Genomic DNA, 27,374 nt, shown 5'->3' on the forward strand with positions numbered 1-27,374 from the left:
AGTACTATTGCTACTTACTACTGCTTATTTCTTTTCTGCTCATTACCTAGGGGTGCTAACTAGAAAAGGACAGACTGGTAGGCATGCCTGCTTTGTAAGTCTTGATCCATTTTTCAGGAGTACAACAGAACTTTTAGTGACCCTTTTAATAATTTCTCTCTTAGTAGTGTAGCATTACTGGCCAATCATGCCAAGCAGGACTTTTAGTCTTCACCCAGTTATGCTTCAATTTAGGATGACAAAATGATACTGATTTGGGTCCTTATGCCTAGATTTTGGAGGTGAAATAGATTGGATCCCATCCTCCAGTCAGTGCCTTTTATAGAGACAACACAACACTTTATACATGAGTTTCCAGAATACTGAAATACTGAGGTTGGCAAGTTTGTGGCTCAGCATGACACATCAAGCCAGCCAATTTGGGAAGTTCACGAATTAAAGTGTAGAGCAAAACTAGGCAAGTGCATTAATTCAGTAGATCATTGTTTCAGTTCATCGTAAGTATGAAGTTGAGTGACTTTTTTTTTTAACATCAAGGATTAGGCAAATTATGGCTGCATCTTCTGATTGCTCCTCAATGGCTGGCTATATCTGCTTGCACAGGATGGGTTTAATGTAAAATCCCTACAGAAAGCAAAACAAGTCTTTTGGAGGAACAGCATCACCTCCATTCAGTCACTCATCAGTCTCTTTCTCTGGCCAACTTTTTGTTAACACAAAATAACCCAGCCTTCTTTGAGTGCCTGAAGCACATGATCCTCTATTACGACGTTTATGTGATTAAAAGAAAGTTTGTTGTTCTCTGGAAATTCGGCTAAAGGGTTAACTATCATTTCCTTATTTTTTTTAAAAAAATGGGCACGCCCTTACAATAAAAGAACTTGAAGAGGGATGAGAGGAAAGAGCCGATAATCGGGCCGAGTAAAAAGATGAGGAAAAGGAAATTATCGCTGAATTTAGTATGGGGGGGGGGACAGGGTAATCTTGTACAAACTAATCGCAGAGGGATGTTATTTATCAAACAAATAAAATTTCCTAATATATCTGTTTAAAAGGAAACTGCTCATCACCTCCTTCGCTATCCATTCGCGCAGTGCTACTTTTACATAAAGTTTCAATTATTCATTATCCCAGTGGAGCTGTGTACAGGACCGCACTCTAAAACGTAATGAAGAGAAACAACGGCGAGATGGGAGGAGCCGAAACTCCCATTGCAGGGCCGGCCAGGTTTGGTTGAGGCCGCGACGCCGTGGGCGCGCCTTCCGCTCAGCAGGCGTAGGGCCGGCCCGAAAACGCACTGCTCTTCCCCAGGGTTGTTGCTGCTTGTTTGGGCGTCGCGTCACGTCACGGCTGCGTTGACTCAGCGGCGGCCTCCTATCCCTCCTCCTTTTCCTCCTGGGTCCGCTCAGGCCTGGCGCTCGCTCTAGTTCTCTCAGCCTTCCCTCGCCAGCGCCCCTTCTTCTTCGTCGTCGTCGTCACTCCCTTAGGCCGGCAGGGAGGGAAGCCGAAGCTGGGAAAGGGCCATGACCGTGGAGCAGAATGTGCTGCAGCAGAGCAACTCCCAGAAGGTGAGGGAAGAGGCGGCCGGGAAGGAGGAAAGCGACGGGGCGGAGAGACCCTCCTCCCCGTTTCGTTGAGGCCGCCGCCGCGGCCCCTTTAGCTGCGCGAGGGCCTCGCGTTCTGGAGCCTCCACCGAGGCGGGTCTGCGAACCCTCCCTTTTTTCCTTCTTCCTCCGTGACCTTTGCGTATGGCGGGGAAGTTGTTGTGGAATGGGGTTGTTCTTTCCCACCTGGTTAGCGAAGGGAAGGAACTCTGCTTTGGGAGTTCCCTTCAGTAGTGGTTACTTTTTCCCCCTTCCTTTCCTTCCTTACCCTTTGGGTGCTGTAAAGCTCTTCTTGTCCCTCATTTGTTTCGTTTCCCCACTCCCACCGTGCCTTGTCAGAAGCGCCCAAGGGGGTCTGCCAGTGCATTGACTCGTTAAGCATTTCTGTCCCACCTTTTTGTTCGCTATGTCATCTCCTGTCTCCAAAGTGACACTGTTTCTAAACAGAAGAATTGAGAAGTTCATCCACATTCTTCACTAGTTCTTGTATCCTGAGACATCCCTCCTGCAAAGTTTTGTAATACTTACAGACGCCTGGTAGACATTGACAGAGAGATGTATTTAAAGTTTGGGCTCTGAAAGGGACCAGTAATGTGTTATGTTGAGAGAAGATTGTATTAATGATACTTTTTCTGTTTGTTTCTTAACTGGAGGATCAAATGGTTAGATGAAAATGGGTTAGAATCAGGATTCTAATCAGGCATTTGCTAAAAGTGCAGAGTTTAAGATGAGGCTTGTTAAGTAGTAAAGAATGGCCTAATTAATAAAGGGAGAGCAAGTTTGATGTAATGGTTAAAGCACCAAGCTAGAAAGCAGGAGACAGTTCTAGTTCTGTCTTGGGCATGAAACTGGCTGGATGATCTTGGGCCAATCACTTTTTCTCAGCCCTAAGAAGAAGGCAATGGCAAACCACTTCTGAGAAATTGCCAAAAAAAAAAAAAAAAACCTGCAGGGAGTTGTCCAAACAATCTTCAAGAATCTGACATGATTGAATAAAAGAAAAAATATCAGTTGCATTTTGGTGGGTCCTGTTAGTGTGTTTATAAACAGGATCAAAGGTATTGGAAACAAAATTTTATCAAACACAATGGTCCATGTTCAAGAATAACTCTTTGTGATTGACAAGAATTTGTGGATGTAAATAAAAGTAAAGGCCTACCTTTGCAAGTTATTTTTCAGAGATGTAGGACAGTTTATATAGTTTGGTTTCTACTTAAACTTTCTTATAAAATCCTTGTGAAGTAGATCAGGTTTAAAAAGAGTGGCTCTCCCAAGCTAACTGCAGTTGAACGTAGATTTGAATCTAACTTTATTAAAACTTGGTAATTCTGTGCTTTACTGTTCTTAATATAATAGGAAATAATGCATTGTACTATGTATGTATGGTTAGAAAACTATCGGAATTTGGATTTGTTGCGCAGTGGTTAGAATGCAGCATTACAGGCTAATTCTGCTGACTGTCAGCAGTCTGATCCTGACCAGTTCAAAGTTGACTCAGCCTCTATCTTTCCAAGGTTGGTAAAATGAGGACCCAGATTGTTGGGGGCAATATGCTGACTCTGTAAACCACTTAGAGATGCAAAGCACTAAGGAACGGTATATAAATCCTATTTCTATAAGGACATGATCGTTTGGTAATACTATGAATCGCTATAAATTGGAACTTAGTTGAACCATTATATGTTATGGTGATCAATAAAATGGGTACTATTTAGAAGTAATGTGAAAAATATAGGGAAGTTCATGATCCAGCTTGCTTTATAAACTGTATTCCTGCACTATACATTATTCTACTAACAGTGCATTTCCCTTATATTTACTTCTGCTGTCACAATTCTTTATGCCCTTTATCCTTAATTTATCCTTAATTCTAAAAATTGCACATAAAAATGTTTACATTGAAAGAACACAAGTTTAGAAATATATTTTTCAAAAATTTAATAATTTGATCAAAATCTTTTATAGTGTTCATAATTATTCTAGATAAAATTTAATTATCCATTTTTGGCTCTTTTGCATCAATGATTATATCGCATAGGACCTGGTTATCAGTTACAGCTATCTAATATCTCACTGAAATGTACTGGTGCAGACTTCATTGTTTAGCTTTGAATGAAATTCTGTATCTGAAAGAAAGTTGAAAGGCAGCAGCAGAATTTTACAATCTCTTCCCTAAGCATGAGGAAAGGCTTAGATGTAAATCATCTTGAAAAAGGTGTGGTAGCTATGATCCCATTGGAGGATACAACTTGAATGGTATGCATTCCTCTCTGCCCCACCCTCCAATTTTTGCTTCCGAATATTATACAGGTAGTCCTCTACTTATGACCACAATTGAGCCCAAAATTTATGTTGTTAAGTGAGGTACTGTATTTGTTAAATGAGTTTTGCCCCACTTTACGACCTTTCTTGCCACAGTTGTTAAGTGAATCACTACAGTTGATAAGTTACCATATTTTTCGGAGTATAAGACACTCTGGACTATAAGACGCATCTACTTTTTTTGGTGAGGAAAACAAGAAAAAGAAATCTGCCTCTGCCTCCCAGCAATTTTGCCTTGTTGCAGCAAACAGCAAATAGCTTGCTTTACTTTCATTTTCGTTTTCAGCATAGCTTGATTAGCACAAGAAAAAAAAAATCTGCTCCCAGCAATTTACCTCCTTGCAAGCAAGCAGCAGAGATCTGAGCAAAACAGCTGAGAGTCTGGAGGCCGATCCAAGGGACAATCAATTTATGCTAATTAGGCAATGCTGAAGCTGAAACGAGCTATTTCTTCTTGCTACAAGAAAGTAAACTGCTACAAGGAGGTAAACTGCTGGGAGGCAGCGGCCAAAGGGCAGGGGCCAGTGGGTGGCCAGGGCTACATTCGGTGTATAAGAGACACCTAAATTTTCACCCTCTTTTAGGGGGGAAAAGGTGTGTCTTATACTCCAAAAAATACGGTAGTAATCCAATTGTTATGTGAATCTGACTTCCCCATTGACTTTGCTATTCAAAAGGTTGCAAAAGGTATTCCTACATGACCTTGAGACACAACAATGGTCATAAGTATGAACCAGTTGCCAAGCATCTGAATTTTGCTCACATGACCACGGGCATGCTACAAAGGTGTTGACTGTGAAAGATGGTCATAAGTCATTGTTTTCAGTGCTGTTGTAACTCACTAAATGAACTGTTGTAAATCAAGGACTACCTGTATAGCAGTGGGCAACTGCTGTATGTCCATATTTGGTGCTTCAAGTCATGGAGCTCTGCTTCTCCTTGCTAACAAATCTCTACCTTTACTCATACCCATAAGGCAGGTACTGGTCTTGCAGTGAGATTTACAGTAGTAAAACCAGGGAGAAGTTTTAATGTTTCTTCCCATGCGTGTTTAAATGACACACTGCAGTCCACACACAACAGAAGCTCGGTGTGATCTTGATATCACTTTTGATAATAGAGTAGATTAGCATATAGTTGGCAAAAAGTTTCCATAATTATATTGGGCCACAAAATTGAAAGTGCTTTTTCATACACACACAGAACAGGTAAAAGAATAGGAATAGCAGCTATCATCACTGTATCACAGCCAGGAGTCAACAGGTACCTAGGTATTGGGATAGTGCCTTGTTACAGGTACATATTGGTGGGACTGCAGAAATTAACACTGGATTCTTACCAGTGCCATCCCACTGTTTCTTTCCAAGTGGTGCAAATAGATCCATTAATGGCAGCTCAGACTTAAAACATTCAGAAGGCTTCAAAATCTTGATATGTTTAGAAAAGGTAGCCAGGGATTTCTTAGCATTCTAAATGTTTGATGATTGAGATGGCAGTTTGTTTTTCCTTGGAAAATCTATTTGGATTAGGGGCTTTTAGCTGGACATCTCCTCTCCCCCCAAACATTTGGAAACCTAAAGGAGACTCACATGAGTCATCCTGAAAATTGTCAGCAATCATTCATCTCTCCATTGAATGTGTGCAAGGTAGAACCATTTCTGTTGATTCCTTTGGACTACCTCATGAATTAACGGTAGACTCCCAGTGAGCCTTATTCTCTAAGCATTTGGCTCATATACCTTCAACCACAGCATCCACATATTTCCTTTTCCATTTCAGAAATTGCAGCCAGCACATTGGTGCTGGTATTGAGAGCTAGGATCATTGCAAGTGGCATTTCTCTCCTGTATGTTACTATTTTTTTTTTTTTGCAGATGCTTCTATGTCACAAGCTAGAAGCACTGTAGCATGAATTAAGAATTGTGTAGCCAAGCATATCACACTCCACACAAAAGAGAAGATGTGGAAGCCTAGTTGTTTTATCTTGTGCCAGGATGGATAAAAAGGGATGACTTTTTCTTAAAAAAATAAAAATATCGGATTATTTTTATTTAAATAGGATTTTTTTTTTAATTTTTATCAAATTTATTTTAATAAAATGCTTTTGGAGTAAAAATCTTATCTAAAGATAGTTTTCTATTTAAGATACATTAATAATTTAGTTTATTCAGCATGAAATGGAGCTCAATTATGTAGCATGAGGCTGTATATTCTGCAATATTGGGACTGTCAGTCAACAGCAGGTCAGAGGAAGAGCTGCTCTTTAAAAATTATGATTTAAATCAAGTTGATTTAAATCAAGTCTGTTTACTAGTGATTTAAATCATGATTTAAATCAACTTGATTTAAATCAAATCTACCTTGTCTTGTGTGTAATTCTCCTAGTAAATTAATTGCCATCCATTCACTATTGCATGTTGTTATGGTGGTGATCAGGGTGAATTTGATTTAAATCAAGTCGATTAAAGACAATGCACGGAGGCCAAAAACATGACACACGGAGGCCAAAAATGCGAAGCACGGAGGCGGCGATGTGCTGTGGCAATCCCTGCAGCCTGGAACAGTTTAAAACAGCGTTCAGAGGCTGAAAACGCAATGCACGGAGGCCGAAAATGGCCGAAGGGTGGGGGCCGGTGGGTGGGCGGGGCTACATTCGGTGTATAAGACCCACCCAAATTTTCATCCTCTTTTAGGGGGGGGGGAGTGTGTCTTATAAATAAAAAAAATCCAATTTAAATTTTTAAAAAATCTGATTTTTTATTTTTTAAAAAAACATCAATTTTTATCCATCCTGGTGGTGATGTATTGGCTTTTCTTAATGCCTACTTCACATTCCCCCATAGTTTCCCTTGGGGGAATGGGAATATGAATGCATGCATGTATCTATGTGTGTGTGTGTGTGTGTGTGTGTGTACATACATATATATGTGTGTGTATGTGTGTAGGTGTGTGTATTTGATTGTGCTTTTTTCCATGAAATATTCAGTAGCATATATTAGCAGTAGCTTATTAGTGCTATTGATACTAGCACTATCAACACCACACCTAGGAACAGAAAAACCCTTTGCCTACAAACTTTTATAAAGTCCAGAATTGGACTCCTGCTGGCTTCATTGCCAGGCTTATAAATTCAAACATTATCGTGGATGAGTTTACCATTTGATGGTCTCTAGTCAGTCTGGAAAGGAGGCAAGAAAACAATTCTAGTTGTAGGTATGCTAGTATATAGAGGAGCTGGATAGAGAGGTACTCGGGATCCACATCATATCCTGAAGTTCTTTACATTGATGGCTGACATTTTGGTTCTGTCATTGTAACAATTTGAACCTAGTATGATTTTTAAAAAAATTGTTGAGCAAAGCAGCATAACCATGGCAGCAGGCTGATGGTTGATGGCTATTTGAGATCCTTAATATCTTCTTATATCAGAGAGAGATGTTGAGATGTATTGAGGATGATATGAGGGTGGTTGTAGAGACAGAACCTGTGCACTGTGCTCCAGAAAAACTCTTTGTCTCAGCTGTTCGGGTACATTGTTGACAGAGGTTGGCTAAGGAGATAGGAATGATTGTCTATCTATGAGCATCATTGCCAATGTATAAGAAAGACATCAGCATCAGCCGCGGTGGTGCAGTGGATAAAATGCAATATTGCAGGCTACTTCTGACCTCTGGCTACCTGCAATTTGGCAGATCTCACCAGGCTCAAGGCTGACTCAGCCTTCAATCCTTCCGAGGTTGGTAAAATGAGGACCCAGATTGTTGGGGGCAATATGCTGACTCTGTAAACCGCTTAGAAAGGTCTGTAAAGCGGTATATAAGTCTAAATGCTATTGCTATGTCATGACATTAAGAGTCATAAAGTTGTTAGCTGTGCTATGTGTTCTTCTGATCCTTCTTGCTGCTGTTCATGACATGGACTATGTTGCCTAAATGGCAACAGTGGAAGAATTACTGCAAAGTGGTAATTATGGTGCTCAATAATGATAGCAGATTTTAACTATGTTCTTTTGGTAATAATGATCAAGAGATTCCACTATTTTCATACTACAGGGCTGCTGCTACTTCCTTGTATATAGCATTGCTAACTATAATGCTGAAGACATATGCACGAAGTCCTGCATGTGTGTTGTGATAGAGCATATGGAAGGAACTTTGAATAAGTTCATGGCAGAAGCAGAGAATGCCTCAGGCTTGGCTGTTCTAAACCCTGGAGCTACATGCCATTGTTTTTATCAATTCAGTGTTTTAGCTTTGTTATTTTCTCAGTCTCCCAGTAGTTCATCTAATCTCAGCAAGTGCTCCAGTTGTAAGAGGGGACTGATTAGTGATATCAGTAGTTGGTAATTTAGAAGCATCAACTACCTACTATACTGAATGTTGTACCCACAGCAAACTTGGGCACCTCATCTGATTTCTGGTCACTGGGATTTGCTTACAATGGCATTGGTCAGGCTCATTCAATAACTATTCCATCATCTGTGCATAACATGCACTGAGTGTAGAAGAGAGGATGATTGGAAAACTAGCACAATTATGTATTCTTAGGATGAGCAACATAGCATGTCCTTGGTTGATCTTCAGAAAGTCCTCAACCGTTTCAAGCTGAAACAACTGATGATTGCTGCTTCCTCACCTAAATGGAGATTTGTAATGTCCTTGCTGCCTCTGGTGATTTCATTAAGCAGTGTAGTAATGATCTGTAACTTGTTTGCTCAACACTCTCTGGCTATGCACGTATAGGAACAGTGAGTAAGGCAAAGGAAAAGAAAGTTCGTTCAGTTGTAGTTGTTAAGTAGAGCACCAGGGTGGGGGGAAGGACCAGGTCTCCTGAGCATGCTAGGCCAAGGAGAAGACCCAGACCTTTACCACACCCCAGAGGCTTGGGCTCTTTTCCAACCCTATTGGGGAGAATGATTGCAAGAATAATGGCATTCACTAGCAATTTCACCAGATTTGAGGTTTCTCCAGTACATGCTAAACTTCTAATTAATTCAGAAGGCTGTTTTTTTCTTCTGTCAACTTGTACCAGCACTATTACAAGAATATTTTCTTTCCCAGAATGGAGTTATTCTTTTAATGTTTTGTTGTTGTACCCAACTTGTTTCTAATGTTGAAATTTTCCCAATATAATTAAGAAACAGACATATTTCTCTTATTAACTTAGAATCAACTGATTCTGACTTTTGAACTTCTTAAAAATAAAAGAATGGTTTGATTAGAATTAAACTAGCAGTTTTTTATTTTTGTCCATCTTTGCTGTTGTATCATTAGATTTCCTTTATGACAAATTCTTTTTTTTTTTCCCGATTTTTATTATAACATATAGTGATACATTCAATACATTTTCGGTTCATTGGTGCAATTATATACATATATACATCTACATGCATTATTACTTGTCTTTTATTTGATATTGTTTCTTAAAGCTAAATTTAATTTCAAAACACTTAAAGATAATAGTGCTCGAATCTCTAAGACTAAATGTAATACTGTTCATATGGATTTTGTTGATTAATTAATATTTAATCTCTGTACTCTATTTCTTTCTTTCTTTCTTTTCCCCATCCATTCGTACCACATGTCCCACACGCTATAAAATTCCGAATCTTCTCTGTCATTAATTTCTGAAGTCAGTTTGTTCATTTCGGCGCACTCCAGTATTTTCCCAATAACATGTTCTTGAGGTGGTATTTGTTTTTCTTTCCAATTCTGGGCAAAGGAAATTCTAGCGGCTGTCAGAATATGTATAATTAAGTACTTTTTCTTTTTTGCATATTCAATTTTCAAAATTCCCAGGAGAAAGGCTTTTGGTTCGAAATCAAAATTTTCTTTTATTATTTCTCTAATCCACATCCATATCATCCTCCAGAATTTTTGTGCCTGATTACAAGTCCACCAGCAGTGGTAGAAAGTACCCTGCTGATGGTCACATTTCCAACATTTAGGGCTCGAATTGGGGTAGATCTTCGCTATCCTAGCTGGGGCCATATGCCATCTATAAAACAGCTTGTATTGGTTTTCCTTGTAAGCCGTCGCCTTTGTCATTTTAAGATTATTATTCCATATTGAATTCCATTCGTTCAGATTTATATTCTGTCTTTATGACAAATTCTTATGGATCTATTCTGCTTCAGCCCGAATATAGAAAATTATTATCCTCTTTTGCAAAATACACATTTAGACTACTTTTATTAAGAAAGGAGAATGGCAATTTGCATATTTTCAGTTGACTTTCACATTTCTTGACATGAAGCTGTTCTGATGGGGATCACTGAGGACAAATAGAAAAAGGCCATCATCATCTTCCCACTATCTGTATCAACAGATGACCCTTTTTAGATGTTATTTTTTTGTCTTACTGTACTTTTCATTAATATAACCTTCCGAAAGTTTATACTTTCTGTTGCTCTATGATTGTTACTATTGCTGATAGTAGCAGATAGCAGATAATTTTGTTTATGCTTTAACAGAATAAAGAGGACTTTGAGTTTGTATTTACAAGTAAAAACATTAAATTTGCAATGCTATGAATAATTTCTTGTGCATGAGAAATATTTTGTTCTTTTTTTAAAAAACGTTATTTCAAAAGGACAAAAGGAAGAAAAATATCTATTCAAATATTTGATAATCCCCTCCCCTTCTTTATTTTCTTAGCTTCTTGGTGTTGGCATCATATACTAGCATACAGGATGGATGATTTTTTTTTAAAAAAAATTGGATTTTTAAAATTTAAATTGGATTTTTTAATTTAAATTGGATTTTTTTTAATTTTTAACTTATTTTAATAAAATGGTTTTGGAATAAAATCTATCTAAAGATAGCTTTCTATTTAAGTTACATTATTTAGTTTATTCAGCGTGAAATGGAGCTTAGTTATGTAGATGAGGCTGTATATTCTTCAATATTGGGATTGTCGATGAGTCAACAGTGGGTCAGAGGAGGAGCTGTTCTGGGACAGAGATGACAGTGCTCTTTAAAAAATATGATTTAAATCAAGTTGATTTAAATCAAGATTTTTTACTAATGATTTAAATCAAGTCAAGTAAATTAAATCAAGTCAAATCCATCCTGCTAGAATATAATTTGTATTTTAATATCAGGATTTCTGGCTTAAAGTAACATAAATATAGCTATTATCTTGAAGAGCTACATTTGATAATATCAAAAGATTCATTTAGTCTTTTGTACCCACCAAGGTCCATAACATAGCAATTTTATGTAAAGTTTCCAGGGATCTTAGTGCACTTATAGAGCAGTGGTGCCAAAAAACGGGATTTTAGATTTGTTAGGCCCTGGGGCACTTTTGGAAATGCCAATTCCAAACATATCAGATGGTTTCTGCTTAACTCATAATAGAACTAGGTTACAATGGCATAAGATTAAAACACTTTTAAAGAGATCTTGCTGGGAAATCTGCCAGATATGGACAGCATCCATTTCAGAAATAAGTATGTGTTTTACAAAATACTATTAGGGTTAGGGCCATTGTTGAAAGTAGATTAACAGGTGTGTATAACTGAGGGCAAAATGTTTATTTCAACAGTTGCAAAGTAAGAAGGTACACAATTTTTAATGCCAGCTCCTGGTGTCTCTGAACTAAGATGGGACAGCCTAAATGAGTAAATTTGGGTGCAAATGAGAATATAGATAAGGTTTGTCAAAACTCTGGCAAATTGGTGGGATACAGTCATTCCTAGATACGAATTTCATATAAGTAGTCCTTGACTTAACAATCGCAGTGGGATCAGCATTTTGGTCACTAAACAAAGTAATAGTTAAGCAAATCATCCCGTAACTGGACCTGGTTTTGCAACCATTTTTAGCACAGTCATGAATTGAATCATCGTGGTCATTAAGCATATCATGTCATTAAATCATCATGTAGTTGTTAAGTGAATCTGGCTTTCCCAATTGACTTCGTCAGTTGGAAGCCGGCTGGGACATTGCAAATTTCAAACATAAAACCAGAAAACCCTTCAACCTTCATATATGCAAGCCTGTTGCCAAGTGCCGAAATTTAATCATGTGATGTGTCAGTCATAACTTTGTCATTTTTTCTGAGGCCAATATAACTTTGAATCAGTATTAAACAGATGGTGATAAATTGAGGTTGATATATACAAAAAAACAAGGATTTTTCAACAGAAATACTATAAAGCAGGGTGAACAATTAATTTTCTCAAGGGATCACATGAGAAACTGGGACTGTTGTGGAGGGCCAAACCAATTAGGCTATGAAGTTGAGTTGGCAAGCATGCAAATACATACTTATATTTTAAAAAGTAGTTGCCTTCAAAATAAAAGCAACGCAATTGTATTGCATTCATGGCATGCACTTATTTACATTTGATTTATAATTTCTGATTGACCTCAAGCAGAAGTTATAAGTACAAATATATTTAAATGTGTCTCTGCAAAGTTAGATTGTTCTTTCAGTAATGCAACCTGTGTAATTATCAAAACCATAAATCACGTTCATATTTTTGTTTTTTATGCAAAAAGTTAATAAGAGGCTTCCACTCACCAAGAAATATAATGTCCTTTCTATAATAAAATAAATTGATTATCAATTTATTAACTATCAATAGAGGATAGTTTAGATATATATTATAAACGTTTAAATAGAATACTTTGGCTCTCCCAGTTTTTGTAGTCCATCCTATACTCATGTATTGTCCAAAAAGCTCACAAGCTCCAAAAAGCTTGGACTCACACTGATTAGTCCAAGGTCAGCGTTCTATGTTGCCCCTCACGTGGATTTTCTCTGGTATCCAGTTTCTTACAGTTGTATATGAGAAAGTAAAAATGGGTGTATGAAGGCAATACTTCTTTCCCTCTCTGGATTTTCAGCAGATTGGTATTCAACCATAGCTGTTAAGTAGGGGGTAGATGGGTCACTTATGATTATGACAATGGAGACTGTTGTGTTTCTATCTTTGTTCTGAACTTGCTTCATGCAGTTCAGAATGAATGAATAATGTTAGTATCCACTGATTCTCTTTTGGCAACCTATGTGGGAAAGTTTGTTTGATGTTTCATATTACACAAGGAGCACACAGTTACAAAGTTAGAAAGTCTTGAGGGAGTCTGGAAAATGAAACTCTTTATGATACCTTTATGCTGGGTTGACATTTTATCTGGTTACTACCTATTTAAACGATCCATTTGGCTATGCTTAATATTTCATGTTTATAAATCAGTGTTGAGCTAATGTAAAAAAGAATTAGCCATAACAAAATGGATTTTTTAAATCAGTTCATAAAGTTAGATTTTAAATCAAGAAAATGAGAACCTGCAGCATGTGATAAATAGTGCATTACTTTATATCTATATAAATATAAATTTAATGGAAATAACTAAAGAATTAATAATTGTGAACAAGGCAGAGGATGTAGTTTATACAGTTAGATAAACAGAGCAGATGACAGAAAATTTCTGACAGTTGTTAAACAGATAACTCAATCATTAACTGAATCCACTTTACCCAATGGGCATTTTTTACAATTATATTTAGCAACCGCATGAAGCAAGTAAAAAAATTGCAGTCGTGTGGGATGCTACAAATGGCTGTACAGATGAGCCATTTGTCAAGTGCCCAAAATGTGACTATTGGTGAGGGTGCGGTCACCATAACTTCAAAATCAGTTTGTAAGTAGCTTTTGGGATGAGATGGGGGGAGGGGTGTTCATCGTAACTCTGAATGACTGCTAAGTCAAATACTACTTGTAATAGAATGAAGACTGGAATAAAATAATTCTTCTAAAGATTGTTAAGATTTCACATTGAAATATAGATTTTATATAAATCTTATGGATATGTAACTGAGTTTAATAAAGTAGTCCTCAGTTAATGATTACCCTGTTTAGAAGCCATTCAGACTTTTAAAGTGACATTGAAAAAGTAGGTTTTTGATTGATCCCTAAATTTCTGACAGCCTATAGTCACATGATCGCAATTTGGGCGGTTGGCAACCAGCATGCAACTGGCCTGCATTTACGATGGTTGCAGTGTCCTGCAAATCATGTATTATCATTAGCAACCTTCATAGCCCAGCTCCTGACAAATAGTCAATAGGGAATCTGCTGGTAAGTTGAAAGTCATGGTCAAACGTCATGCTGTTTAAATAACCACAAGTGATTCACTTAACGACAGTTGAGGATAGTCACATGATGCTGTTTAGTGTGGATTACCTGTATTAGGAAATAAATATTATATTTATACTTCAACCAGAATCTATAGAATATGGGTCTCAAATCACTCAAAGAAGGCAATTGTGTAATTTCCCTCTAGCTTTCTTGCAAGATACTTTTGAAAATCCCTTTGGAATTCTTTATAGATGTAACCAACAGAACTAGTTTCCTTCATTTTCCCTCGAAAAATCCCAATTTGCCATGAAATAAGTTAAAACTTATTTCAAATAGTGTTGTTGTACTTTATATGGTGAAGGTTGTCGAGAGTGTGGTGGCACGACAACTGCCCAGGCACCTGGATGAAGCTATCTATCTAGACCCGTGCCAGTCGGGCTTCAGGCAGGGGCACAGCACAGAAACGGCATTGGTCGCGTTGGTGGATGATCTCTGGAGGGCTCGGGACAGGGGTTGCTCCTCTGTCCTAGTCCTATTAGATCTCTCAGTGGCTTTTGATACCATCGACCATGGTATCATGCTGCAGCGGTTGAGAAGGTTAGGAATAGGGGGCACCGTTCTGCGATGGTTCTCCTCCTTCCTCTCCGACCGCTCGCAGTTCGTGTTGGCAGGGGGGCAGAGGTCGACCTCGAGGTGTCTCACATGGGGAGTGCCACAAGGGTCAGTCCTCTCGCCCCTTCTGTTCAACATTTATGTGAAGCCGCTGGGTGAGGTCATCCGTGGTTTTGGGGTGAAGTGTCATCTGTACGCTGATGATACTCAGCTGTACATCTCCACCCCAGATCACCCCAACGATGCCCTTGATGTGATGTCCCGCTGCCTGGAGGCCGTGCGGGTCTGGATGGGGAGGAACAGGCTCAGACTCAACCCGTCCAAGACTGAGTGGCTGTGGCTGCCGGCGCCCCGATATAGTCAGCAGGTGCCATCGCTGATTATTGGTGGTGAATCTTTGCCCCCCACAGAGAGGGCTCGCAATCTGGGTGTCCTCCTGGACGCACGGCTGTCTTTAGAAGAGCACATGATGGCCGTGGCCAGGGGGGCCTTTTATCAGGTTCGCCTGATCCGCCAGTTGCAGCCCTTTCTGGACCGGGACGCCTTGCGCATGATCACTCATGCCCTTGTCACCTCCCGGCTGGACTATTGTAATGCTCTCTATATGGGGCTCCCCTTGAGGCTCCAACTGGTCCAGAATGCGGCCGTGCGGGTGGTTATGGGCGCAACCCGTTGTGCCCGCGTGACACCCCTCCTGCGCAAGCTGCACTGGCTCCCAGTGGTCTTCCGGGTGCGATTCAAGGTGTTGGTTACCACCTTTAAAGTGCTCCATGGCGTAGGACCCGGGTACCCTCGAGACCGTCTTCTGCCACTGATAGCCTCCCACCGACCAGTCCGCTCCCACAGAGAGGGTCTCCTCAGGGTGCCATCAGCCAAGTTATGTCGGCTGGTGACACCCAGGGGGAGGGCCTTCTCTGTGGGAGCCCCAGCCCTGTGGAATGAACTGCCCCCGGAAATACATAAGATCTTCGACCTCCGGGTGTTTCGTTGCGCATTGAAGACCCTGTTGTTCTGCCAGGCCGGCCTATCAACATAATAATTTTAATTGGGGTATTTTAAATTTTTGGGGTTTTAATCCGGCCAAATTTATTTAATTATTTTAATTTTTAATCATTGTTGTGTCCTGTGCTTTTTAAATTGGCTGTACACCACTCTGAGTCCTTCGGGAGAAGGGCGGTATAGAAATAAAATTATTATTATTATTATTATTATTGTTATTGTTATTGTTATTGTTATTGTTATTGTTATTGTTATTATTGTATAAAGAAATATACTTTATTTCATACATCAGAAACTTTTTGTTTATTCATTCTATTTAACAGTTTAATGCAGATAGAAATTCAAATATAGGCATATGCTACCCTAACAAAAGTTGTATTTTTGGGGGGGGGGGAATGGCCTATAAATTTTAAACCAAACCAAACCAAAATGATTTTTTGGAACCAGTCTTTTTCTCAAGTTGTTCTGTGATATTTTATGGCTCCTTGGCAACTTCAGTTTATTTTTAGCTTGCTGATGATTTAGAAATTTGGAAAGGCAATTTTAAAATTTCAGCTTTGTTTTTTTGATTTTAAAAGTATATATAGCTACTACATATGGTGTGGAAGTGTGTATATCTATAGCAATAATCATAGTAGTTGTACTTTATCATGGGTATGTTGTCTGGAGATAATGGAATTTGTAACAGCTACTCTAAACTTAAGTTTCCTATACTCCATTTTGAAATTGTACACATTGATACTGTTGACTCATTTCTTTAAAGAGGAGGGAAAAAATCTAGTGTTTTCTACTAACTAGGTTTTTGTTTGTTCGTTTGTTTACTTTAATTTGTCTTTGTCTATGCTGATCAGCTCTTTAATTTTTCAGCACCAGCAGACGTTTCTGAATCAGCTGAGAGAAATCACAGGTATCAATGACACTCAAGTACTGCAGCAAGCCTTGAAGGTATAGTGATTTTGAAAGATAACTATATTTAGATCTCTATATTGAAATTTTTAAAGCATGTTTTAAGTAGCAGAACTTAATACAATACAATTCAATACAAGATTATAAGGTTGATTTGAATGGCCTGCAAATAGGCTGAAACTGTAGGTGAACTGGGGAAATTGTGACTGGTCCAGAATCATTATTGAACATTCAGAGCTGAGAATGGACTAAAAACAGGATATTAAGCAGCTTAACCTTAAACATTATATATTTGGGTTTAAATATAGATATATTGGTATTTGTAGTTATGATTTTTCTATATGCTTAACTGATCATTTATTCAAATTCATGTTGAAAACTGAAGTTACAAAACTGATTTCAAAACTCCTTGCAGATGTTTTATTTAGGAAATATGTATACAATGGGCAGCATCTAATTCAGCCCTTAAATAGTTTCATTTGCCACTGCAGAATACGACTATATTAAATCAGTGGATTTGGATTAAAGTTCAGCTTTTATTGCATTCTGTTTTAAAGTTGCTTATCATATTTCACATTATTAATTAATGTTATTTTTAAATTGATTAGGTTTCTAATAATAAAATTATATTCATTACAATATGTAAAATTTAAATATACCTGGACTTGATGTTCGAAGCTGATCATAAAATGGCATTCTAATAATTCTTTCTTATGCATTTAAAGGATAGCAATGGGAACCTAGAATTAGCAGTAGCCCTCCTAACTGCAAAGAATGCCAAGATTCCTCAGCAAGAAGAAACAACATACTATCAAACAGCACTTCCTGGTAATGACAGATATATAAGTGTAGGAAGCCAAGCTGATACAAGTAAGTGCTTTTTTCTCACCATATAACTACATAACTGAAAAAACTAGAAAAACCTGTCACCATCTCAGTTTCTACTGTATATTAATGAACTTTTTATATCTCCAGATTTCATATTTGATAATAGATATTTTGTTTTACTTAATAATGATTTTTTTTAAAAAAAATGCAAGAAATTCTTAGGTTAGACAAACAACTTTGTGATGGCAGTTGCTCTAAAGCTGATATCTCTTTCCCTCTTTCTCTCTCTCCCTCCCAATCTCCCTCCCCTCTCTGCCTCTCCCTCTCCTTCTCTTCTCCAGCGCGCTGCTTGGAGAATCCAAATGTTGGGTTATTCCTCAGCTTGATTGCCAGACTGGGTGAATGTTTCTTTAAGAAACGTCCTTGGCCACTCCTCCTTCGCTCAGCTGAGCTCCAGTTTATTCACTCAGTCGAGCAAGAAACTGGTCTTTTCCTTGGCTCTAGCATTTCAGGCTGAAGAATTTACGCTTATTTGGATTTTCCAAACAATTTCTAGTGTTTTTTCCTCAAATTTTCTTCGAGTGGTGTGGATATTGTTTTTTCAAGTGGAATCAGCTGTTCATCGGACGTCTTGTTAATTACTTGAACTGATGGTGGTGGGTGAGTCAGCCCTGGGCTTCCAGGTGGGCTCCCTCCGGTCACTTATTAATTGCAAGTTTCCTCGGAGGAATACCTTTTGAGGCATCTCCGAGTGATTGTGTTTGCCGCCGGTGGGTGCGTTGGTCTCCGGATCGCCGGCAGAACCTCCTCCGCCATCCGCACCGCTCCTACGGTCCTCTCGGCGGCCAGGAGTCCCTGCCTATTATTCAGGGCAAACTCCTACATTACAAGCTTCGCTGCGCCGATTGAGCGGTTATCACCAAGCGCACCTTTTCTTTTTGGCTCCCTCACTCTGCAAAGGTGCTGGGTGGCAAAATACGAGCCGCGCGCCATTTTGAGCATCATCGCCACCCGCCATTTTCTTTTAAACCAAAGGTTACTCGCAGCAGCAGGGAGCGCATTTGGACATCGCCGGTCATTTACTTACCTGGGATTGACATGTTGGTGAGGAGCCTTTGCGAAGCAGCTTGTTGGGGTGTTCTGACACCTATTTGGCCACTATTTCTCTTCATCGTTTGCTGTGTGCTATACTTGCCTTACTTGCCTTCAAAGACTCATCTGACTGACAGGCCCTATTGGTTTCCTGCCTCCTTTAGTCGTGACTGTCTCCTGAATTAAAAAAAAAAAATAACTAATTAAAAATATTAATCAATTAATTATTACTATTCAATTTCATCAACTTATCTCTGATTAACTTGTCCAGATGGCGGAGTCTGATCTGTCCTCCGACCTCGAACCATCCTATAGTCCACCTTAGGCCAAGAAACGCTCCAAGGCTCCTGCCAAGGCCTCCAAACATTGAGCTGTTCAGGCACGTTCTGCCAGTCCTCATCCTACCACGCGCACTGCAGCAGCTGACAAGGCTGAGGAGAAAAGATGCAAAGCCTTTGAGAAACAATATCTTCTTGCTCAGCAGAGGGCCCAGTCTTCTAACCGCCAGATGTCTCCTGACAAGCCTTCTCCAGCTCTCAGGACCCTCCTGCTGCCACCCATTGTCCAACTGAAGTTGAACTCTTCCGGGAGTCCGCTTTTCCACCTGCTTCCTCAGGACCCAGTGCTCATGCTACTCATCATCGGGGTTGTTCCGTTCTGGAGGCTACTTTCACCCCGACCGCCGCTGGTCTCCATCCTGCTGACGGCCTTCAACCAGCGCTCTCTCGAGATATCCAGGACCTAGTGTCTGAGACAATCTCTAGGATCTTGACTTCAGCTCCTCACCAGGGACTCCAGGATCTTTCCATGCCGGCTATGCATCCACCATTGTCTCAGGCGTATGGCGATCCGCGTCGTGGGTATTCATATCAAGCAGAATCTCTTCTTGCCGACGATTCCGTCTGGGATGAGGAGGAACCCGAAGAGATAGAGTTGTCTGGACCTTGCTCCTGAAAGACCTTTGTTCACGGGCCTCTTCTGCCCTTCTATGTTCAAATCCTTGCTCCACAAGGCTAAGCTTACCACAAATATGGGAGTGTCGAGCACACAGCCATCTCAACAGGCGGATCCTCATCCCCATGATGACTTGTTTCAGCTGCACAAGCCGAAGCAGGACTTTATTCCGTGTCCTGAACTGTTCACGGATGTGGTCCAAAAATCATGGTCCCAACCGGCTTACATCTCGGCCCCGAATGGATTAGATAAAAAGTTGTATTGTTCGGACCCTTCTTTACAAAATCTGATCCAGCTGCCTTCTGTAGATGCGCCGGTGGCTCAATTGACGTCTTCTTCTGTCATTTCTAATGATGTGCTTGACGGTCTCAGGACCGAGGACAGGAAGGCTGAACTGTCTTTCTGTAAGACACATCAGGCGGCAGTCTGAGCCATCAGGGCGGCAACATCTACATCCTTCTTCGCTTGCGCATCTCTTATTTGGTTGCGCCAACTGCAGGAGCGCTTACCACCTGACGACAGCAGGCTTCACCAGGACATTAATAAAATAGTGGCAGCCACTGAATATTCGGCAGACGCATCCTTGAAGTTTGCTTCAAGAGCCCTTGTTTCTACTGTCACTTCTCGGCGCCTCCTTTGGCTCCGTCATTGGAGGGCCGATCTCAAATCAAAGTGGAAGCTTGCATCTGCTCCCTACAAGGGTTCCTTTATCTTTGGAGAGGCTTTGAACACTATACTAGTGGAGGATAAGGATAAATGTAAAATTATGCCATCCTCCTTCAGACGACAGGATAGGAGATTTGCTCCTTATAACCAGAGACAGCCCTTTCGGACTGAGTCTGAACCCAACGGATCCTATTTTCCTAGGCAATACTCCCAGGGCGTCGGTCGGTCCGCTGACAGGCCTGCTTACCAGGATCGGGGCAGAGGTCAGCCCAACGCCAGGCGACAGTTCCGTGGTGCCACCAGCTGATCATTCAAAAGGGGCAACTGACTACCACGCAGATCTACCCATTGGTGGTTGTCTCCTCCACTTCTTGCCCCAGTGGGTTTCCTCCATGACAGACGCCTGGGTCCTCCAAATGGTGAGGTTCGACCTCACATTGGACTTCCTCTCCAGCCCTCCGAACCGCTTCATTCCCTGTCCAGTATCAGGCAATCTGGAGAAGAGAGGATTGATGGACGCAGAGGTTCAACATCTGCTCGACATCTGCGCTATTGAACCTGTACCGGTGGAACAATGGGGATCCGGGTTCTACTTGCGCCTTTTTCTCGTGCCAAAGTCTTCCGGGGGCTGGAGAGGGATCTTAGACTTAAAGGCCCTAAACAAATTCGTCAGGTATCACCACTTCAAAATGCAGTCGCTCAAGTCGATTCTGCAGGGCATCCGACGGGGGGATTTTATGATGTCAATCGACCTCAAGAAGGCTTATCTGCAGGTCCCGATTCGTCCTTCTCATCGACGCTTCCTTTGGTTTGCCTACTCAAACCGACACTTCCAATATTGGGCCATTCCATTTGGCCTCTCGTCTACCACTCGGACCTTTACGAAGCTGTTAGCAACAGTGGCTGCCTCTCTACGGCAGATCCCCATCAGAGTTATGTGCTATCTGGACGACATCATTCTGTCTGCCACACAGGATCAAGCTGTGGTCGACTTAAGGACAGTGTCTCGTCTCTTGCGACAGCACGGGTTTTCCCTGAACCTAGACAAGAGTCAACTCCTGCCCACCACTCGCATTCTCCACCTTGGAACTGTCATAGACTTGGTCAGCGGCCATGTGTTCCTATCTCCCGACAGGATGCGAAGCATAAGATCTTCGGTGACTCAGGTATTATCGCTCAGAGCCGTTCCCCTGATCACATTGTCCCAGTTGCTCGGCAAACTAATATCTTGCATTGCAATAGTCCCATGGGCCCGTCTCCACAGTTGACCTCTTCAGTGGTACCTTCTGCCTTATCAAAGGTCTCACCGGGCAAGCTCGAACACCAAGGTTGTCCTCCCGGCGCTGGTCCGCTTGTCTCTGAGGTGGTGGATCTTCCCGGCCATACGGAATGGCTGTTATTTCCAGGAACCCATCCGGATTACCATCACGACGGATGCGAACAAGTTCGGCTGGGGTGCGCACCTGCGGTCATCAGTCGCTCAGGGTCGCTGGTCCATGCAGGACTTACAACACGACATAAACTGGTTAGAGCTGCGGGCAGTCCACCTCGCCCTGTGCCATTTCCAATCCTCTGTGATGGGGTGTCATGTGCTGGTCCTTACGGACAATACAACAACGAAAGCTCACATGAACAGGGAAGGGCGGAATTCATTCTAAGCTCCTACTGGACGAGGCGACGAGGATGCTGAATTGGGTGGAGAAGCATGTTCTGTCACTGACGGCAGAGCACATATCTGCTGCAGACAACATCCAGGCGATCTGGCTCAGCCGGACCCAAATAGATCAGGCGGAGTGGCGCCTCCATCCGTCATTGTTCCGGGACCCATCAAGGAGGTTCGGTCTCCCAACTGTCGACCTCTTTGCTCACCCGCTGAATGCTCAGCTGCCCCGCTTCTTCTCTCGATTCCCCTGTCCCGGAGCAGAAGGTTGCGACGCACTTCGAAGTGTGTGGCCCCCAGGGCTCCTCTATGTTTCCCCCCCCGCCGCTCATCCCACGAGTGATTCGAAGATGGCAGAGAAGGCGGATCTCATCCTAGTCGCTCCCAATTGGCCGCGTCGTCCCTGGTACGCGGACCTCTTGAACCTGTCAGTGGAGTGCCCCTGGCACATCCTCAACGACAAGATATCTCTCAGCCAGGGGGTCATACTGCACCCAGAGTCGCAATGGTTGCAGTTGACCGTCTGGCGTTTGAGAGGATTCGTCTAAGGAAGGACAACATCCCGGCGAGTGTGATCCACACTATGCAATCCGCCAGACGCCCTTCCACAAATCGTATCTACGATGCCACCTGGCGCTCGTTTTGTTCCTGGTGTTCCAAGACTCATCGGGTCCCTACGACAGCGTCTACCTCTGATGTTCTTGTATTTTTGCAGGACAGTTTGGACAGGGGACTTGCTCCTAACACTCTGAGGCGTCAAGTGGCAGCCTTAAGCACTGTCTTGACTGTGGCCAACGATCGGCCTTTGACTCATCATCCCCGTATACGGACCTTCTTGAGAGAGGCATCCAATCTCCAGCCCGCTACTATCCACCGGTATCCAATATAGCACCTTGCATTGGTCCTTAACGCTCTAATGTCGCCTCTGTTTGAACATCTGGCGTCGATTTCCCTTCGGTTTCTGATACTCAAGGTCACCTTTCTTGTGGCGATTACCTCGGCAAGAAGGGTCTCTGAACTACCAGCGTTGTCAATGCGGGCCGACCTTTGCATCTTTCACCCTAACAAGGTAGTGCTTCGAACGGATCCCTCCTTTCTGCCCATGGTAAGCTCTCCGTACCACCGAGCCCAGGAACTGATTCTACCTGACTTTTGTCCAGACCCTAGCCATCATCTCGAACAACAATGGCATACCTTGGACGTTGGGAGGGCCCTACATCGGTATATTAAGCGGACATCATCCTTCCGTAGGTCTGAAGCCTTATTTCTGTCCTTCAATCCATCTACGTTGGGCAAGAAGGTCTCATCGTCCACAATTGGTCGTTGGATTAAGGCCTGCATCGCGATGGCGTATCACACCCAGAAGAAACCACTGCCGGGGAGAATCTTACCACATTCCACCCGAAGTGCAGCCACTTCAGCCGCTTGGGCTACCCAGGCATCCATCATAGACATCTGTAGGGCTGCAACGTGGACTTCTTTGACACCTTTTGTTAGACACTACAAAATAGACTCCTTTGCCTTGGCTGAGGCATCCTTTGGTCGGCGTGTGCTGCAGTCGGTTCTAGCTTTCCCCACCCGGGATAACGCAGCCGCCCTCCCGTCATCTGACTAGCTTGGGTATATCCCAACATTTGGATTCTCCAAGCAGCACGCTGGAGAATGGACGTTGTCTTACCTGAACGTCCCTTCTCGGCGCGCTGCTGGAGAATCCAATCCAACCCTTCGGCTGCGTTCTGTGGTGCCGGGTGGTTTGTTTCTCTTCTTTGTTTGTTTTGGCAGCACCGTCCTCTATTTGTCTTTGTGAATAAACTGGAGCTCAGCCGAGTGAAGGAGAAGTGGCCAAGGACGTTTCTTAAAGAAACATTCACCCAGTCTGGCAATCAAGCTGAGGAATAACCCAACATTTGGATTCTCCAGCAGCGCGCCGAGAAGGGACGTTCGGGTAAGACAACGTCCGTTTCATTGTAAGAAAAGAACGTTGTTTCTATTTCTGGGTTTATTTAAGATCCAGTTATTCTCACAGTTTCCCAGATTTTTGAGAGCATCCAAATTCTTTGGCCAGCATGATGCTGCTTAGAACTTTAAAATTTTTCATGATAAATTGATTAAACGTACTTGACCAGTATAATAGCTACGATGAAATTGCTTGATGAAAATTTATTTGATGACATGATAGGCTGAAATGCCCTATTCATAGTTGTTTATGTAATCTTCTTGTTCTTCTTGTGGTCTTCCTTCTATTTCACATTGCTTTATTATAAACATCCTAGCTAGAATTATTTATTGCTGTTTATTGATTGATTTAAAATTACACTATTTCAGTTTTAAAGTGAGAAAGATCAATGGCTTAATGTAGATGAGAGTTTTCATGAGTCAGCAAATTTATGCCAGTAAAGAGATAAAGTGATAGAAAGTACAATAGCTAATGAAATTTTAGTTGATTGTTCAAATGTAATGATTAACTCAAGTTACGCAAATGAATGATACTATAGTGCTGGGAATAAGTAAAATGTTGAGGGAATAAAATTAAATCCAGTGGAGACAAATCTAAACTAGTCGTTGATCATTGCTAATATAGTTGAGTTTTTATTCTATACATTTTTAATATTGAGGGACACAGGTTTGTTTTCCAGATGTAATTGATCTCACAGGGGATGACAAAGATGATCTACAGAGAGCTATTGCCCTCAGTTTAGAGGAATCGAACAGGACATTCAGGGAGACTGGGATTACAGATGAGGAACAGGCCATTAGTAGGTAAGTACATGTTGTACTGTATCTGGTTTGGAAAATTTACTTCCAGTACCTTCCACCTAGAAGGAAATGGTCGAGAGAGAGGGGGGGGAGGGGGGGACAGAGAGAGGGGGAGGGAGGGAGGGAGGGAGGGAGAGAGAGAGAGAGAGAGAGAGAGAGAGAGAGAGAGAGAGAGAGAGAGAGAGATATGGAAAATTGTTCTTCCAAACAACAATTCTTCAGAGTTCTTCAGAAAAATACAGTCTTAGATCAACAAATTTTGTACACTTTTTGTAATTTTTATGCATTAGTACAGTGAAATAGAAATTAATTATTAGGGAAAGTTTATAGTATAAAAGGATAATTTAATATTCTGAATGATTTCCCACTGTGATTTGTATATATAGTGATACTTAACAGTTTGTGAACGCTTTGAATTTTCAATATTTCTGCATAAATATGATCTAAAATGTTGTTTTCCATGGAAAATTTGTTCATTTATTTATTGACCAAGTTATTCAAAGATACATAAGTGATAATAGTTATGTAATAGAACACATTGTGGTTATAACAAGTATTTGTGCCATAATACTTGTTTTGAAATTGTTTTCGCTGAAGCATGACCGCACCTCCTAAAACTGCTCTTCTGAGAATTAGTTGTGACTTTGTCTCTTTCTAAAGTGAGCTGCTCAACGATGCTTTGCTATAGCTTTTAGAATAGAGTAGTCTTATCCATGACTTGACAGTAGGAAAAATGACACATTATTATATTTATTTATAATATTATACACATTTTATATTTACATTTATGTACTAAAATCACAATGGTCTAATATGGGTAATTATTGCATAACCTATTGCTTAAAATAATCTGTAATTTAGATTATGTAGTGTAAGAAAAAAAATCAGGAGTCTGATAGTACCTTTCTGACTAATAAATGTTATTAAAAGGCATAAGGATGATGAAGATTTGTGAAAATGTATATCCAAATTGTTAAGACTATTTCTTCTAATTATTTCATTTATTTTCTAAGAGTTTTAGAAGCCAGCATAGCAGAAAACAAAGCAAGTCTGAAAAGAACACATCCAGAAGTCTGGAGTGATTCTCCAAATCCATACGATAGAAAACGTCAAGATATTTCTCCAGTAGGATTAAAAAATGTTGGTAACACATGCTGGTTCAGTGCTGTTATACAGGTAATTATTAATTTTATTAAGCTTTTGGGTTTATTATAATAAAAAGACAGTTGCTTGAAATGCACAGAGAAATTAATGATATGGATAAATTATTATAAAAAGTCTCCGGCAAGTTATTTTCTGTATACCTATTTTTATTTTTTAAAACCCTGAAATACTGTGTCATTAAATCAAAATTATTTGATAAATGAGTCAGTACATTATGCATGTTATTGGATAAAGGATCAGACCAGAAACTATGTTAAGACTCTGCTTCAATAATCAATTTATAATTTATATGCATCATTGCCATGCTAAACTAAACAACTCTGATGCCAGAGCCAGTTGTTTTGGGCATGTATGAAAGCTTTTGGTGTTTGAGAATGAACAATGATATCACTGGTAATAATATCGTTGATATCTCCTATTTTTGAGCTCTAGGCTACTTGAATACTATAAATCAAGTGAAAATCTAAGAAATATACCTATTTTAGAGTAATATTATCATGGATTATAATTGTTGTAAGCCTTTTTTTTTAAAAAAAAAGGCTTAATATATAATACATATTTAATATGTAATTCATTGTAAAATAAGAAACATAACTTGCATAATTACAACTACAGATAGTCTTCGACTTACAACAGTGTTATAACTTACAACTTTGAACAGTGACTGTTCAAAGTTACAACAGCACTAAAAAAGCGATTTATGACTTTTTCACACTTACGACCAATGCAGTATCCCTGTGATCACATGATCAAAATTCAGACGCTTGGCAACTGATTCATATTTATGACGGTTGCAGTGTCCCGGGGCCACGTAATTACCTTTTGCAGCCTTCTGATAAGCAAAGTCAATGGGGAAGCCAGAATCACTTAATAATCTTGTTACTAACCGAACAACAAGTAGAAACTGAAGTTTTAAAATATACTAAGAACTAATATTTCACTTATACCTAATAGAAATTTTATAGCAGCTACTGTCCAGCACCATATGGTAAAAATCAATACTTTAAAAAGTATATTAATATTGTAATTTTGTGGTAATAATAAATATCTATAGGTTTGTTTCTTCCTTTTTATTTGCCTAGCTTAGTGGGCTAATGTTTCAGCTAACTATCTTAATTTACTTCATATGTGATAAATTTGGACATTACCTACTACAGTATTTATTTAGCCACAGATTGATAGGCTCCTTAGGTTGCATCAACTGTGTGACAATATTTCATGTTTTCATCAGGGGTCTCTTGAAATCTGATACGGGGTCATCAATGTGTAACATTGATAGGGGTCATCGATGTGTAACATTATCTTTATTAGTCAGTGACTTGCGATGTGGAAAAGTACTAAAATTAAAACCAAAACAAACATATTCTACAGATGCAGATTTCCCTTAATATATGTGGCTTCATGGAATATTAGTTGCATTGATATGTGCTTTTATAAATCATGTTCTTTGTTTTTCATCATTGTAATATGAGCCAAAGATTTATTTTTATTCAACACTATGTTCATGTGTGCCAGAAAACTAAAGTTACTTTCAACGTTCTGTTATACCGTGTGGCAGCACAAATCTGTGAATCTGTATACTCTTACAGATGACTTAATTCCATATGATTCTGTGTAAATTTTATAGATAAGTAAAGCTTACAACTTAGATATCTATATCTAATTTTGCCATATATTTATATGTAACCAGTACTTGTTTAAATATCTCCTTAAGATTTTTTTT

At 40.3% G+C, this 27,374-nt stretch overlaps 1 protein-coding gene across 10 annotated transcripts in view; it reads left to right on the top strand.

The window, feature by feature from the left end:
* The first annotated feature begins 1,191 nt into the window (after positions 1 to 1,191).
* USP25 (ubiquitin specific peptidase 25) overlaps positions 1,192 to 27,374 on the top strand; it is a 63,237-nt gene continuing 37,054 nt past the window's right edge. For 6 of the 10 annotated variants that reach the window (XM_034423273.3, XM_034423444.3, XM_087895035.1 and 3 more), the window contains exons 1-5: positions 1,202 to 1,568; positions 16,492 to 16,569; positions 17,256 to 17,400; positions 24,367 to 24,490; positions 25,501 to 25,663. In XM_034423273.3, the coding sequence (XP_034279164.2) occupies positions 1,524 to 1,568; positions 16,492 to 16,569; positions 17,256 to 17,400; positions 24,367 to 24,490; positions 25,501 to 25,663 (555 nt within the window). In that variant the 5' untranslated portion in view covers positions 1,202 to 1,523. Of the gene's footprint in view, positions 1,569 to 16,491; positions 16,570 to 17,255; positions 17,401 to 24,353; positions 24,491 to 25,500; positions 25,664 to 27,374 lie in introns of all 10 variants that reach the window. The other 4 variants (XM_034423528.3, XM_034423361.3, XM_087895038.1 and 1 more) reach the window with 3 other exon arrangements.

Source organism: Pantherophis guttatus, chromosome 5 (genome assembly GCF_059756535.1).
Source record: "Pantherophis guttatus breed Tessera chromosome 5, ASM5975653v1, whole genome shotgun sequence".
Classification (NCBI taxonomy): domain Eukaryota; kingdom Metazoa; phylum Chordata; class Lepidosauria; order Squamata; family Colubridae; genus Pantherophis; species Pantherophis guttatus.